The sequence below is a fragment of the Coturnix japonica genome, chromosome 13 (genome assembly GCF_054131305.1).
Source record: "Coturnix japonica strain WE chromosome 13, WE-NBRP24, whole genome shotgun sequence".
NCBI classification, from domain to species: Eukaryota; Metazoa; Chordata; class Aves; order Galliformes; family Phasianidae; genus Coturnix; species Coturnix japonica.
Genome location: NC_140675.1, coordinates 15849867 through 15865652, shown reverse-complemented (window position 1 = coordinate 15865652; position 15786 = coordinate 15849867). Strand labels below are relative to the sequence as shown.

At 49.8% G+C, this 15786-nt stretch overlaps 2 protein-coding genes across 3 annotated transcripts in view; both read left to right on the top strand.

Moving 5' to 3' along the window:
• The window catches only part of SYT17 (synaptotagmin 17), a 28309-nt gene extending 24960 nt beyond the window's left edge, over positions 1 to 3349 (top strand). For both annotated transcript variants that reach the window (XR_014933869.1, XM_032447590.2), the window contains one exon: positions 2184 to 3349. Coding sequence is in view for 1 of the 2 variants with exons in the window: in XM_032447590.2 (XP_032303481.1) it covers positions 2184 to 2380 (197 nt within the window). In the remaining variant the exon portion in view is untranslated. The remainder of the gene's footprint in view (positions 1 to 2183) is intronic.
• Positions 3350 to 4313: 964 nt separating this feature from the next.
• CLEC19A (C-type lectin domain containing 19A) lies at positions 4314 to 9964 on the top strand. Its single transcript, XM_032447595.2, has 5 exons — positions 4314 to 4440; positions 7679 to 7844; positions 7972 to 8065; positions 9146 to 9278; positions 9711 to 9964. Exons 1-5 carry the CDS (start codon positions 4350 to 4352, stop codon positions 9788 to 9790), a joined length of 564 nt encoding a protein of 187 aa, XP_032303486.2. The 5' UTR covers positions 4314 to 4349; the 3' UTR covers positions 9791 to 9964.
• Positions 9965 to 15786: the final 5822 nt, after the last annotated feature.

The window sequence follows — 15786 nt, the reverse complement described above, 5'->3', positions numbered from 1 at the left end:
GGCTGGGGAGGCTGCAGGTTCACCCAGCTGGGCTGGATGTGGTGCTGTCACTTATGGTCTGCAGGAGCGTTGTGAGCAAGTGCTCAGCCTTGGGAAACCTCCACCCTGTTCTTCAGCTATCAGTCTACCTCTGTGCTATCGAAATTAGTTAATGAGAGAAGCAACAATGCTTGTGTAATTAGCACATTAATACCCTGAAGGAATCAGCATACTAATTACTTGACAGGATGAGAATAGAGGTCAGGTTCTCCAGAAGGGATGAGGAATGAGTCCTGTGGCTTCAGACAGCTCCATTAGGATGACAAAGCCTTTTCTATTTAGCAGTAACACCTCCAGCAAGGTGCTTTACCTTATAAGAATTCAAAATGCTTGAGTCAATGCTAAAACAAATGGCCTCTGCATTTAATGCACCTTCGCGTTTTATGATCCTGCTGTGGACTGTGTCAGAAGATTCGGTGTTCCTGGGATACTTTGCCTCTGCTAATTTAAGCTGTGAGTAATAGGTGGCATTTAGGACTTCCTGGTTTGAAATGGTTTTGTCGCTCAGGATTAAGCTTCATCCTCTAATGTTCATGAAATAAAGAAAAGGAAAACAAAAAAGTGGGGAAGAAACGGCTGTATTTTAGAAAGCGGGGAAGCATTTGATTTGGGGGCGCTTTTATGTGATTTTATCATGTTTGCTTTTGCTAGGGTAATAAATTGTAGCAGGCCGTTTGGCATAACTATTGCTAACCACATTTGTGATCTCTTCCCTTATGTGAGAGCCCATAAATAACACTGGCAGGCTGTGTACTGGTGGGGATGGGTGGCTTACAGCTCCTTACTGCAGCCTGAGAGGCAGTTCCCCAGGCAGCACAGAGCTGCCCTCAGGACACCAGCACCTGTTGGAGATGTGCCTCCAGGTGCTGGTGGCTTCACCTCTGGGAACTAATGGGGACAACCTGGGCAGCCACAGATGTCCTAAAGTGGGGGACATGAAGGTTTTGCTTGCGTGGCTAAAGGTGCTGTGGTGTGGAGAGGGCTGAGCCAGCACTCAGTGGACTGGTGTGCTGGGCATGCTGCAGTAGCACGAAGCTGCCTGCGTGGCTCCTGGTGGCCATGAGAACAGAGCTTTGCTGCTCCCAAAGAGCAGGTCCCCCCAGGTCGTTTGATAAGAAAAAGCATCTCAAGCACAGGCTGAGATGCAGTGCTGAGGGGTGCTGCTACTTGCAGAGGGAGCGTGCTGTTCTGTGCTAGTGCCCACCTCTGAACCTACCTGCTTGGGTCCTGGAGCCCCTGCAGGCGTTTGTTCTTAGAAGTCCTCCTCTTTCATGGGAAAGGTTTTAATCTTTAGTACTCCAGCCAGTGCCTGCGGTTATCCTGGCTTCAGCTTTTGTAGACTTTTGGTTCAACTTCCTAATGAGCTGTGGCTTTATTTCTCAAAACACAAGGTGCTTTTATGCCTGTCCAACAGGACACGCAGCCTTGGCCAGCATCAGGCCCATAATTACCAACCGCAGCTGTCTGCAGCTTTGTTCCACGAGGCTGGGCTAGCACAAAGGACAGGCGTTAGGCTTGCGTCTCTTCCTTGGTTACTTCCCTGGCCTTTTAACAAGTTATAATTACAGAAAATTGGTTCTGTATAAGCATCCCACTGACAGTCCGTGTGTGTGAGATTCGTATCTGTAATTTGGGAATGATACTGATTATCATTACAAGGGGTCGTTGACGTTTGTGTTTGAAAAATCATCCTCCAGATCCTTTGGAGGATGACATCCTTGTCATTCTTGTTCATTTACCCAAGTCAAGGCTGTTGTCTGGATGCTTCAGCATCCTGATTTGCTTGGACAAAGATTTTGGCCTTTCTTTAGTTGGTATAATTGTTTACCATATTCTTGCTAAATAGCGATGTGGTCCTGTTTATTTCAATTATATTGAAATCTGAGTACAACTTCTCTTTTATTCCTTCCAAACTGCCCAGCCTGTTTCTTGGCTTGATGAGCTGCACACTAAAAATTCCAGTGTCCTGGTTAAACCTTCCACAAAAGCTCTTCAAGAAACATCCTCAAAATGTCACTGACATCTCATGTGTTGGGGTAGCACAAGCATAGGACATGGCCATCCTCTGGGGTCACGTTCCGCAGTGCTCGGGGTGGCTGAGCAAGATGCTTTCCTTGATCTGTCCCTGTTTCTGCTTCCCACAGTGTATGGGCACAACGTGAAGAGCAGCAATGACTTCATTGGGCGGATCGTCATCGGTCAGTACTCCACAGGTGCTCCCGAGTCCAACCACTGGCGTCGGATGCTCAACGCGCACCGGACGGCTGTGGAGCAGTGGCACAGTCTGCGCTCACGGGAGGAATGTGACCGCGTCTCCCCAGCATCCCTGGAGGTGACATGAGGTCTGGCACCTGCGGCGGCCGAACCGAACAGGCGGGCAAGGCAGGGAACAAACTCCAACCTCCAAATCACCCAACCTCACTCCCACCCCACAGCAGCTCCATTGGACTGAAGCAGCTGCCAGTACCCACCTGGCTGCGTTGGCCTTTGTGCAAACCTCTGCAGCACCAGCCAACCATGTCCTGCCAGGTCCTGTGCCAGCAGCTCCTCGGTGGCACCGGCCGCCTGACTGGCCGGATCCATTGCTCCCCGCGCCCGGCACCGCTCTGCTGTTTCAGTGTCAGAGCAGCAGGTGGCAGGTGGAGGTGCCGCTGGACATGCCAAGATGGGGAAGAGTTCTGAGTTGCGTCCACTCTCCTTATGATCCAAATCCATGACTCGTCCTCTAGGAGATATACGTACCTGTGTGCTCTTGTTGGTGAACGTCATAATTAGACTAGGATGTTTTTTTTTAAATGGTAGAAGCTGTGGTGAAGTCGATTCTGGCTCCAGTTTTGTCCTTGTACTTGTTTCAACAGAATTAAGCTCCTGTTACTTCGTGGCCAGCACATGCAGCCCTTGCTGTGCGGGGCCGACGTGCTGCCAGCAGCGGTGTCTGCCACTCTCCATAGCAGTCTGTGTGCGTCCAATAGGTACTGTGATGATATAGCGAGTAAATGTCTCCAGTAGCATTTATACTTCTCAGTCCTACCTGATGTAGTGCAAAAGAAACCTGCTGTGGGGACTTCTGCAGTTAAGAATGCCCCCAATGCACAATTTTACTTCCCTGATAGACTGCAGTGACTCCTTCTGTGTTGTGTGTGTTTACTGAGGTAGTTTTCCAGGTCAGCACATGAACGTAGGTGTGGTCAAACTGTCCCATTGGTTGCTTCTGTACATTACTATTATTATTTTTTTTCCACGGCATATTGTCTGGTATGATGCAGGTTGTATATTTATTGACAATAAAAATCTATTTAATTGTGCCACACACCCTGAGGTGGTAACTGTTAGCAGAATTAATTCTTGCGTTGAGCTCAGTTATGTTTATGGTGCAAGTAAAGGCAAACCGGAAGGCTGGAGCTGGCCTTTCTCTGGGTTCACCTGCAGAAAGTTGTTTTGGTGGAGCAGGGCTGAAGCTGGCACGGACTTATGTGCTTGGTGGCCAAAAGCCCCATTCCTGCTGGGTGCATTCCCTGCCAGAGCACCCTGAAGAGATGGAGTCTGATGTGTGGTGTCTGCATGGGGCTGTGGGTCGCTGTGCTCTGCAGGAGCTGCCCTCAACTTATCACAGATTGTAAAAGATTGATTTATTTTAAACCAGCATTGTGGCTGTAGGAGAATCTGTGTCTTGCTTTCTGCCCATTCACAACCCATACTGAAGGGATGGCATCCACAAGAGAGAAGGGTTTGCTGCAGTCCCAGAAAAAGCTGTAAACTTAGGTTGGTTGCCAAGAATTAGAAGGGAACAGTGCTGACTGTGTTCCCAAGAAGGGCTCCCAGTGCAGGGAAATGGAGCAGGACCACAGAGTTCTATAGCATGTGTGTGTGTTTCCCTTACCTGTATGCTGATACTAGAACATGACTTAATACAATGTTGTGTTATTTTGTTTTTCCAAATCAGAAGTTTATTTCCAAACAGTTCTGACCACGGAAAGGATCCGTTGTTGTTGTTGGAAAGGAGACATTCTGGAGCATCCATTGCATCTCTGCTTGATGTTCCTCACGTTGCAGGACGGAACGAGGCAGGTGGGCGTCAGTGTGAAGCCAGTACAGCCAGTGCCTTCCTCTCTGAGCTCCAGGCGCTGATACAGCCAACCTACGGGGCAGTCCGGGAGCGCATCCCCGCCGGGAGCCGCATCCCCGCCCGGCTCGTGGAGGAGGGCAGCAGTGGGGAGGTGCGGGGCCGCCTCCTGCCGCGGGTGGGGCCGGAGCTGCCCCCAGTGCCGCCGCCTGCCCTGGCCGGAGCCGAGGACCGAGGAGCTGCGGCGATGGGCTGCGGCCGTGCCGTGTGTGTGCTGCTGGCTGCTGCGCTCCTGCCTGCCCGAGCCTTCCCCCAGACCAACATCAAAATCAGCCAAGGTGAGTGAGAACGCGGTTTTGCCCCTCCGAGGGGCAGCGTCAGAATTCCCGGTTTCTCCTGCTCCAGAATTCTCAGGTTTGTCAACTTCGTGGTTTCTTTTGAGAGGGTGAGCCCAGGCCAATCTGGAAAATGACATAAATACGTGGTTTCTCCCATTCCTTTGCTTTTTTTCCCCCCCTGTATGTAAGTCTGAAGCATGGGGTGACAGCAGCTGCTCTGTGCCACTTAGATCTCTTGCACGCTTGTTAACGGGGCTGGATGGAGCTGTGCCTGTGCTCAGTGCAGCACACGGTTTGTTTGTAGGAGTCCGAGTGGAGAGAGACCCGCTAAGTGCTGCTCATGAGGAAAAGGATCAATACTTGGCTGTTTATCCTGCCAAATGCCTCATCAATGGCAGCTTTCCTCCTACTAATTAAGGAGTACAAAAATGCAAGATAACTGCTATCTCTTACCTCTGGCTGTAGCAGAGCTGCAGGGGGCTGCTGCTGTTGGCTGCGGCAGCCTCACATCTCAGAGCATGTGTGACATGAGATTCCAATCTGGAAGGACAGCTTGGTTTTATTATAGGCTCTTAAAAAAAACAGAGCCCTCTGTCTGAGAGGATGTTGCTTTTCTGATGCTCTTCAACTGTTCTTTAAAGTTTTACTTGGAAATCTATGACTGGTGCCTAAAAATATCTATATAAATATATCTATATATATAAGAAAACAAAAGCCAACACAAAAACAAATGACCGCAGGGTGTGCAAAACATTGCTCAGTTTCTGAGTGGTCTCCATACCCATCAGTGGCTGCTGACCCTCAGACACAAGGGAACTACCACCCTGCTGGGGCAGGGACTTGTGCAGTCGGTGCTGTGTCTCCTTCAGTAGCATCCTGAGACCAAAACAAAGATAACCCTCAAGAAACTGCCTGGGGATTGTTTTGTTGTTGGGAAGTGAAGCTTTCTGTGCCAGCTTCTGCATGGCTGTGACACAGGGTTTGTCCTGTGATGGGGATCCTGATGGCTCTGAGCCGGGTCTCAGCAATACGTAAATGCATGGTGTACAAAGCTCTCTTTCTGACCCTAAATTCTTGCTTTCCAGTTTTTCTGGATGTTACCTATCTGGCGTGAATCTTACCTTCAGCCAAGTTTAGACCAGGAATTTGGGGACAAAGGGCTGATGTGCCATGGGGCTGGCAGGAAGCTGGTGCTGCAGGTGGTAGCTTTACTTCAGGTGCTGCTCTGGCCCCTGGGAACTGATGCTGCTGAGGGGGACGTTTTATTGTGAGTCTTAAATCTGAGGACCTGGTCAGAATATGCCCCATTCCTGTTTACATTCAGTATCGTTTTCATCTGTTGGCTTAGGTTGTGAGGTTTTCCTATAGGGCTGTGAGTGTGCTCATATACTCATGCATAGAATTTCTTATGGCTTTTCTGCTAAAAATAGTTCCTGAGGATCCCAGATCACGGCAGCACCCCCAGTTGTCGCTGCCTGTAAACGTAAGAGCAGAAATCCTCCTCCAAAGAGAGCGCCCGAGCCTCTGATCCTGACCCAAGAGAGAGGATGCTAATTAAATGTTGACCTCCCTTCTTTTCCTTTTTGGTATATTTAACCTTAAATTCCTTCTGGCACCTCTGGTTCAGTGAAGCTCATCAAATTAATGCTACCTAATGGGAAGCAGCGCAGAATAACAAAGGAGGGCTGTCTGCTTCTCCACTTGGTTTTGGCTGCTTGGGACAAGGGGGGGCAGTGATCCTCCAGGGCAGGGGGTGCCGAGGGCCCCAGTGTGATCCAGGAAAGGAAGGAGTTGCTGGGCTCTGCCCTGTGAATTTTGCCACCATGCTGCTGGAGGTGAAGAATTTGCCAGGGCTTTTTGTGCCTCTGTAGAACAGCTGGAGGGCTGCAGCCTTTTTCTCTGGATCCAGCCCTCTGCCCCCACTCTGGGTGTGATGCCACAGGAAATCACATCAGCTTGTGGCATTCCTGGTCCTTCTGCTCTGTGGCTGCAACAACAATGGCTCGCTTTTCTTAGGGCTGTTCTTTTCCCAATGCAAGATGAGCTGGATGTCATCCTGCACCACACATCACCTCTGAGCTGCCTCAGTCTTGACTGTGCTGCTCTGAAGCTGCTCCTCATCTTTTTTTTGCCATACCAACATTGCCTTCACTGCCCCCTCATCAGATGTGTCTGTTGGTGGGGATCTGCTCTGCTCTGCTCACCACTGTCTGACCCATGGTGGCAGTCAGTTCCCTCCAGGCTCTTCAACACCTGAGGCCTTTCAGCAGTGCCTTGACCTCTCCAGCCTTGACCCTGTTACCTGCTTGGGTAGCTCAGTGGCATCTGCCTATCCCAGGGCCAGGCTGTGCCCTGAGCCCTGCTCCTGGCACCACAGTCATTCCAACAGGGCCCAGGGGGGAGTCAGGAGATGATGCTGATGGAGCTGGGGTGCATCAAGACTCAAAACCCAAGGGATATGAGGGTTCAGCCTGTTTGTTATGTGATTTTGGGGTGTGCATGTGTATTAGTGTTTGTTGGTGCGTGCTCTTTGTCCTCTGCTCCATGTAAAGGAGGCTGCAGAGGAATGTGTTCATGCTGTTGCAAAGTTTACACTATGTAAAGGCTCCAAAAATGCGTCTTGTGCCCCCAGAATAGCCTCATTTGAGGAAGTTCCCTTGCCCTGCTGTAGAGCTCTGCAGGGCCCCAGCTCTTATCTCCCAGGGAGGCAGATAGAGCAGCACTGCTCCCCGTGGCCTCCCCAAGGCTATTTCTGGCCCACAACACAAGGCATGCCGGTGTGTACAGCTTCCACTGGGCTAGGACAGGAGATGTGCTGAAAGGGAGCCGTCGCCTTCCAGGAGGTACGAGCAAAAGGGCAGTTCATGGCTGCAGCCCTGCAGCTGTGGTGTCAGCCCTGTCCCAGCACAGTGGCCCCATTGGTGTCTGATGGAGCTGAGAGGAGCCCTTACCTTGCTGTCTTCAGTAGCACCAGTGAGTGTTTTCATTTGGAGCACCCCATGTGTGATACCACATCAAACATGCTTGCAGTACAAGTCTCAGTATTCTTCTAGGTGGCCACTAAAATAGGGAAACTCTTGGCTTTTTGCAAAATTTGTTCAGGCTTGTGCAAAATCTTGCATTGCTTCAGCCAAATCTGCTTTTTTTCCCCATATGTATTGGCTTTGGTTTGTTGTCAAGGAGCAGGGGTGGCTGCTGCTTCTCCCACATCTCCTGTGTGTTCTCTCTCTGCCCTCAGCCCTGCCAGAGCCTGTGCATGCCTACTCCTGCCCTCTTTTCTGGACCGAGTATGAAGGGCATTGCTACCGCTACTTCCCCATCAACAAAACCTGGGCCGAGGCCGACCTTTACTGTGCAGAGTTCTCCATTGGCATCAGGTCAGCGAAGCTGGCCTCCATTCACAGGTGAGAGCCACCGAATGTCCTCTTCCTCCTGGGGAAGTGGGGACATGGGGAGCGCATCCAATTCCATGCAGCAGCGAAGGCCAGCCTGTGATAACCTCTCACTGCTACACATCTGCTTTTTTGCCAGCTGGGAAGAGAATGTCTTTGTGTATGATCTGGTGAACAGCCGCGTGCCTGGTATCCCCACCGACATCTGGATGGGGCTCAATGACCTGCGGCAGGTGAGCAGCACTGGCCTCTGCTGCCTTTCCTGTTTCTCCTGGTTGTTGCCGTAAGTAGGGTAGAATGCTTGGTGTGTTGGCAGCTTCCTTCCTGCTTAGGTTTTCTTTCCTTGGAAACCAGTGAATCAATCTGTGGTTTAGAGAGTGGAGAAGTCTATTGATATCCTTTTGTAGACTGAACATTTCTCCAATGTCAGAAATCACCAAGTTTTGGTGCTTTCTTATGATGCTTAAAAAAAAACCTGACGTGTTGGGTGGTATTTCCTCACCATATACTACAAGATAATAAAATTGGGATCATCAGAACAGTCACACATCAGCAATTCCTTGGAAAGAAGAAGAGGAGAGGGAACACAGAAGTTTACGTTCTCCAGTTACAAGATTGATTTCAAGAGAACCCCTGTGCTGTGCTGTGCTGCAGCCCTGTTGTTTTATGGGCACTTAAGAAATGCAAAATGAGCCTTATCATTTATTGCTGTAGCTTGAATTATAGTATGGAGGGATGTTAAAACAGCGTACAGCAAGAGGGATGTTGAATTGCTTGAGTATGAGCAGAAAAGAGCAATGAAACTTAGGGAGGACAAGAAAACAAGTTATGAGGAGTTGCTGAGGGAGTGGGGGCTGCTCGGTCTGTGGTCTCAGGTTCTGCCAGGAGGGATTTAAATGGGAAATCAAGAAGAATTTCTTTATGGAGAGGATGGTGAAGCGTTGGTATGGGCTGTCCAGGGTGGTGGTGGAGTCCCTGGAGGTATTTAAGAGAGGATTGGATGTGGCACTGAGGGACATGTATAGGTGATAGGACACGGTAGGTCAGGTTGATGGTTGGACTTGGAGATGCTGAAGATCTTTTCCAACCTTAATACCTGTATGGTTCTATGCTATATGTTTATGATTCGGATTGCTAGTGCTCCCTGGGGCAGATTTTCAGCTGTATAACCCCGTGAGTTGCTTGCTCAGTTCTGTGTGTCCCTGTAGTGTCCTGCACCAATCCCTATTTGGGTGTGTGGCAGCGGGTTGCCTTGGGGCAGGGTCTGAGGGACACTGCTCTGCAGTGGCTGCACCTCTGCCTGTGCCCCACAGGAGGGTCACTTCGAGTGGACAGACGGCACCTCCTATGACTACAACTACTGGGATGGCAGCCAGCCCGATGACGGCATCCACTCCATCCCAGAGGAGGAGGACTGTGTACAGATCTGGTACCGGGCCAGCAGCGGTAAGCACAGTGGTTCAAGGGCACACTTAGTCCTATTTGCATGCAAATAAATTCTGTCTGCTCGTGCTTTTCTGAAGAGGCTGCTTGGCAGGGTGATGATTTGCATTTAAATCTTTATTTTCTGCTTTTCTTCACAGAGCAGGGTGTTTTCTCTATAACTGCACTCACACACACGCTTTCTCTCTGCTTACATCCATCCTCAGCAACAAAGGGGGAACATCACTGGAGAATCACTAAATTTAGTCAAAGTTAACATGTTGTGATCTCCCCTGTGCACACAGCTTGCTGCTAAACCCATCCCTTGGCCAGTTTTCCCCTCCACTCCCGCCATGGGCTCTCACTAAAGCATGGCAAGACCCTGCTTGTGTGAGGAGCCTAGAGGCATCCCTGGGCTGGCTGGGTACTTTGCCTCATGCCTTGTTTTTGGGGCAGCTCTGCGCTCCTGGAATGACAACGCCTGCGGCCGGACCTTCCCCTTTGTCTGCAAAATCCCCTCGCTGGCCCTGGACTGAGCCTGACTGCGTGCCCAGCTTCGTGCTGCTTCATTGGGGCAGGTTGGGATGGAGCAGGCTTCGTGCTCTTCACTTTGGCCCTGGAGCTCTGCCTGCTGACAAGTGAGCTGCAGAGCCATGGAAGTCCCCAGATTTAAGCCTGGGGTTGGGTTTAAAATAAACTCTCACAGGAAATCTGTAGGAAATCTGTTATTTTATCAATGCAGAATCAGTGGCTGCAGGTGGAGAACTGGGAGAAAAGGGGATGGGCTGTTGCTGGGTACTGTGGGGTTGGGATGATGGCTTGGGGTGGGGGGTGGGGAATGGGGAAGAACTTGGAGCAGCTGTGCTGTGCTGTAAGGGGATAGTTAGTGTGTGTGTACATGTATAGCATGCACACGTGTCAAACGCCATGGCTGTGCCATCAGCTGCAGGTGGATTGATCTTCCTGGCTTTAAAGAGCAAATGCAATATTAATTCTAAAGTAATACATAGAACATCATTATCATCATGGGCCCCTTGTATAGATTTTAGATAGATCAATTATCCCTTAAGATACAGCTTTAAGGCACAGGGCCTTCTTTGCAGGCTGTTCCAGGCAGGACAAGGACCTTTTCCTCGTCTTGACACAAAACCAAGACAAATTCTTTGCAAAGATGAGTAAAAAATTCCCACAAAAAATTGCTTTGTTGCCCCTGATGTCACCAGCTGAGGCACATCTCAAAGCTCATACTTTCCAGACTGATTGCATTGGGTGCGATGAGGTCAGCAGGGCTGAGACAGCTTTACCCCTAAGTGCCACCTCTGCTTTTAGCTAAAATACATTTTTATCTCTGGGACCTTGGAATGGAGCTGCAAAGCTTGGTGGGGGTACAGCTGTAGTTATAAGCAGGGCTGTGTGTTGGAGCCAGTCTTCAAAATGAGGGAATGCTGTCACCCCAGGTACGCATTTTAAATGTATTTAATTATATATGTATATATTTCAGCAGTTTTCTGCCAAAATGCTGTGTGGTAGAGGATGTTCACACCATCCATTTTGTTATGGAGGTGAATGCCCAGGGTCCCTCAGCATGGCCAGGCTGGAGGACCCAAGGAGTAGATCTATCTCCAGAATACCTGGGCACTGCTGTTTGTTCAGTTGTCTCAACTGTGCAGGGATGCTGAGTGTCCCAGCACCCTGCCTGGAATATGCTCTCCTCTCCATCCCATTGCCCAGCTCCTGGCAGGGTGAGTCCCTGTGGCTGATGCCTTCATTTCTTTGGTGCATGTGGAACCTCACACCCAGCAGAAGCCCGTGGTCAAGACATGAGATGGATGGATGGGCAACCAGCCTGCAAGATTCCTATAGATGAAGCCCATTTATTTTCTTCAAGATCTACGAACCTTTTCTACTGTGTGGTGATTTGCTTATTGCTGTTGTGACTCACCCACGGGCACATGTGGTTTGGTTGTTTTATGTTGTTGTTACTTGTTCTGTGTTTGTTTTTCTTTTAGTGGATATTGGGTGAGAGAAATTCCTGATCCCTGGAATTGGTGGGTTTGGAACAAATGGTGCTGCTGGGAAGCCAAGTGGCTGCAGTGAGGTGGCGAGGAGCTCTCCGGTGGGGCTGCTTGCATCCTGTGGGTGCTGGGAGCACTTGCAGCAAAAGAGCAATGGTTGCTGATGCTCTGGGTTGCTGCAATGATATAAGACTGGTTTCTGTGTACAGCATGCGTGCATTACCTTTTCACTTCCCTTTCTGAGAGTCTTCCTTTTATGCATGAAAGTAATTACTTTAGGATGGTTTTTGTATATTGGACAGGAGGTAATGAATGTGTTTTTTCTAGGCTTATGCATGCTGTCATAAAATAGTACGTTGCATACAGGTAGTGTGCTATGCAAAGAAACCAGCTGTAAAAGCAAGACGTTCCTGGTCCTGATGAGTTCAGCAAACACTGACCTGGAGCAGCGCCTGGAGCTGGGGCTGTCTCCTTGCACTTCTCCCTGCTCGCTCTGTTTGCCTGAGCTGGGAGCTCAGCACTCCGGGGCTGGCACATCTCCAGCCAGCGCACCCACCTTTCCTGCAAGGGATGTGAAACGTTTCCTAAAAAAGGTTTGAAAAGTTCCCTTGGGAAAAAGCATTTGTAGAGTTGGGCCCTACCACAGCTAAAAATACTGCTAATGGGGTGAGCCTGCGGAAGCTGTCGGCTCCAATTAACATCTTCATTTCCAGGTAAAGAGAAGTGAACTTGCATGACCAGAAAGTCAAACTGGAGTTAATAGGGGTGATGTTTTGCAAACCTTTGCTGCTTTCACCTCAGGCTCCAGGATCCTTACTTTAAACAAAAAAAGCCCAATGCTTCTTCCTTTGCTGCTGCCTTCTGTGTCACAGCAATCACCTAGGGCTCCTGGCACTAAAGGAGTGTTCTACTCCTGAATGAACCCTTGGATCATGATGGTTGATGCCTGGCAGATGATGAGATGTGCCTATCCCCCCCCTTTGGTGGGGCGAGGAGCTGAAGCTCTTCAAACTGAACGTTATTTTAGTTTTCCTGTGCCCCTGTCCATGCCTCCAGCTCATCACCTCAGCTGTTCCTGCACATCGAGGCCAGCAGCCTGGAAACCCCCCAAGCAGTAGATGCAGGAGGGTTCTCTTACCTCTCCAAATGTTTCAGTATCTTCCTTTGCAAAGTGTGAACTCAGGGTAAGTGTGTGACGTGCTTTGTGAGTGAGCAGAAATGATCATTTATTGGTGACAAATGTCTTTATCCTCCTGTGCCCCATTCCTTGGTCTGTAGAGGTGCAGTTGTTCCCACTCAGCCCCAGCAGGAAGGAGACGTGGGACCACCTGCACACTTGGCCATTTAATCCTGGTTTTATTTTATTTAATTTTTATTTCCTGAGATTCTCTGCTGTGTGTAGGAGGAAGCTTCAAGGACAAGCTGCAATCTCTGGGCCACACCAAAACACTTTGGTGCTGTGCCATGGGGAGGGCAGCAGGAACCAAGGGGCTGGCTCAGTGCGTTTGGTTCATGCTGCCCATGTCACCTACTGCCAATGTCAGCTCATTCTGACTCCCTGAGATTGTGGAAGACACCTGCCCAGAGTCTGCTCTGTGTTTGTTCCACACATTGCGTGAACATTCACTGCTCCATGATGGAGAGCCCGTAGGTCTGTAGCTTTTCTGGTCTGGCACAGCAATGTGAGAAGGGTGATTGGGTCTTCTATTAAACGCTTTTGCATGGCAGGGGCTTGTCAGCTTGGCTTGAAACTCTCTCTGCTCGCAAGTCATCAGAAGTGCAGATCTAATGAGAAGGTAATGAGTTTCTGCTGGTAAACCCAGTCAGCCTTGGAGGTCACTGTGTCAGCATGCAGGTGATGTGGTGGAGAAAGGGACCTCAGCTTGGCAAGGCTACTGCCACCTGCTTGTCCCCTGCCTGGGCAGGGCTGTGATGGGCAGGGTGCAGGAATAGGGCTGTGCTGGTCGGTTGTGTCTGAGTGGTGCCTTCCAACACAGTTGTACTGCAGTGCTCCTGCTGCTTCAGCTCAACGGAGCCGTGCTTTGTCATCTGTTAACAGACAGCCCGGCTCTTGGGTTACCAAGGCAACCGGATATTTGCTCATTTGTATTTCTTGAAAATGATTCCTGGTTGTTGATTGCAGTGTTTGTGGAGCTGCTTGTCAAGGTGCTGAGGTACCAGCGCCTGTCAGCGCCGTGTGCAAGTGGACCAGTGCTGCCTCGGAGCAGGCAGAAACTGCTGGCTGTGATGTGCTGTAGCTGCATCCCTCCTGCACAGGTGGGTACCACAGCCCCACAGGCAGGGTGTTTGTTCTGCTCATCTCTCCTGTCCTCTGCTTGTTGCATCGTGCAGCTGGTTGGGTAATGCACAACACAAGTTGCTAGAGACCTTCCCAAGGAGGGGAAAGGGAAGCATTTGTGGGATGAGGTTTTCTCATGCATGGAGAGGACTATTCCCACCTCCCTTTGGGTGAACTCAGGCTGAGGGATAACTGTCCCTTGTATGATGGAGAGAGGAGGTGGGGGCTGGAGGGGCACCAAGGAAATAACCACCGTTTCCATCCATCTGAACAGGGGGTGGTCAGCATTGCCGACCACCCCATCCCCTCCCTCTGGCTACATTTATCATACATTGAAGATAAGGTACCAGTAGAAGTGAGGGGTGAAACACTGAAATGTGGGTTAATTCATCAGGGAGAGGGCAAATGCCCTCAGAAGTGGGTTGTGGTCTTCATTAATCTCCCAGGCGCCGTGGAAAGTCACGGGCCCAAGCAAATGCTGAACGGGAATGATGAAGGTGTTCATCTAATACAGAGAATTGCCCTGGATTTAGCAGGGTTGTGAAAGTGATTACAATTTGTAGTAGCAGTAAGATTAATGGTTATGATGAAATCTTAAACACCAGCTCTGTACTCTGCCCTTTCAATACCCATTAACTCCTTACAGAGGCTCTGCTGTAGCTGTCTGGGGGAGCTGGCTGTCCTTACACATGTAACCCATCCAACCCTCATATTCACTTTTGCTGATGGGGATTGCTGTGTTACTTTTTGCCCTGGGCCTTATATGTGGGTACCCCATCCCTGGAGATGCCCAGTGACAAGTTGGATGGGACCCTGGGCAGCTGGAGCTGGTGAGGGACAGCCAGCCCACAGCAGGGGGTAGGAACTGGATGGACTTTATGGTCCCATCCAACCCAAGTCATTCTATGATTCTATGACTTCTGGGAAGGATGGGCTGCTTTGTAGCTTTGGGTGGAGCAGGCAAGGCGATTCCAAATGATACTTGGTTTCTTCCATTTCTAATTGTTTTTAGCATCCAGCCGTGCAGGGCACCAAATGCCTTTCAGAGAGGGATTTTAACTCTAAAATGCCAGCGTAACCTCCTGTCATCTGCAGAGCCAGCTGCCCATCCTCTCCTGCATCTCCTCCTCCATTTTCTGGTTGGAAGTGATTGACCCCCTCAAAAAAAGCTGTAGTGTTGTTCAGATGGTTCAGTGCAGTGGCAGTGAATGACCCATTTTTTTCTTCTCCAATGAGTCATGGATCCTCCTATGAAAGATCTCATTATTAATATGCCATTTGGGGAATATGTCTGACTTTTCTGGCAGCAGCCGTGTCTCCGCTCTGTAAGGGGACCTACACAATTAATGACTATGTCAGATGGCTGCACCCCAGTACAACTAATTTGGTATCTGTGTATGGTTGTTTTTGAAGGATAAATTGCTTCTTTTTTAGATGGGTGTGATGCAGACTGCTTACCACTTGCTCCCTATTAGAAATCTGTTGTGGGGGCAGCCAGTGATCAGGCATGGAGTTATCCAGTCCATCCGTCAGTGTGTAAGTGGAGAGCACAAGCAATGTTCTCTCTTGTTCTCCAAATTGCCCTTGCAGTGACTTAGTTCAATCAAGCTGTTGGTCTCTACTCACTGATTCTGGGACCCAGATTCTCTGTAATGACAGATTTTCCAAGGATCCCAGTCCCGCACTGATTTGCTCTGTGCTCCTCTGCTGACTTCTCTGGAGATGCCCAGATGTCAAACATCTCCAGACTGAGGAGAGCTCCTGTCTGCATCATAAAATGATGCTAAATGAGCAGTTTATAAACAAACCCTGAACTTGCTGTTATTAAGCTATGGCTGCTGCTGGCCCCTGCTTGTTCTTGAAGGCTGTAAATTGTCACCGTGGATAGCAGGGGCTTTCTGCCTCCCTGGGAGGCCAGGTTCTGGGAAAGCCGTGCTTATCCCAGAGATCCACCTTGGTCCTTTTGGGGCCTTTCTTTCTATTATTCTCATTTTGAACTCGTAATTTCAAAACCACTCCTTTTGCTTTCTTTGTGAACACAGGCAAGGCATCCTCAATACCAGCAGGAGCAATATGAAGCGCCTGCTGGCACAAGCAGGGCTGTGAGATGGCATGGTTGCCTTTTGCAAGAGACACGTTGCAGATCGTGTTTCCCACGCAGGTTGCTGTAATGTTTGTTGCTGCTGATCCCCTAGCAATGCTGCTGAGCTCACGCCGG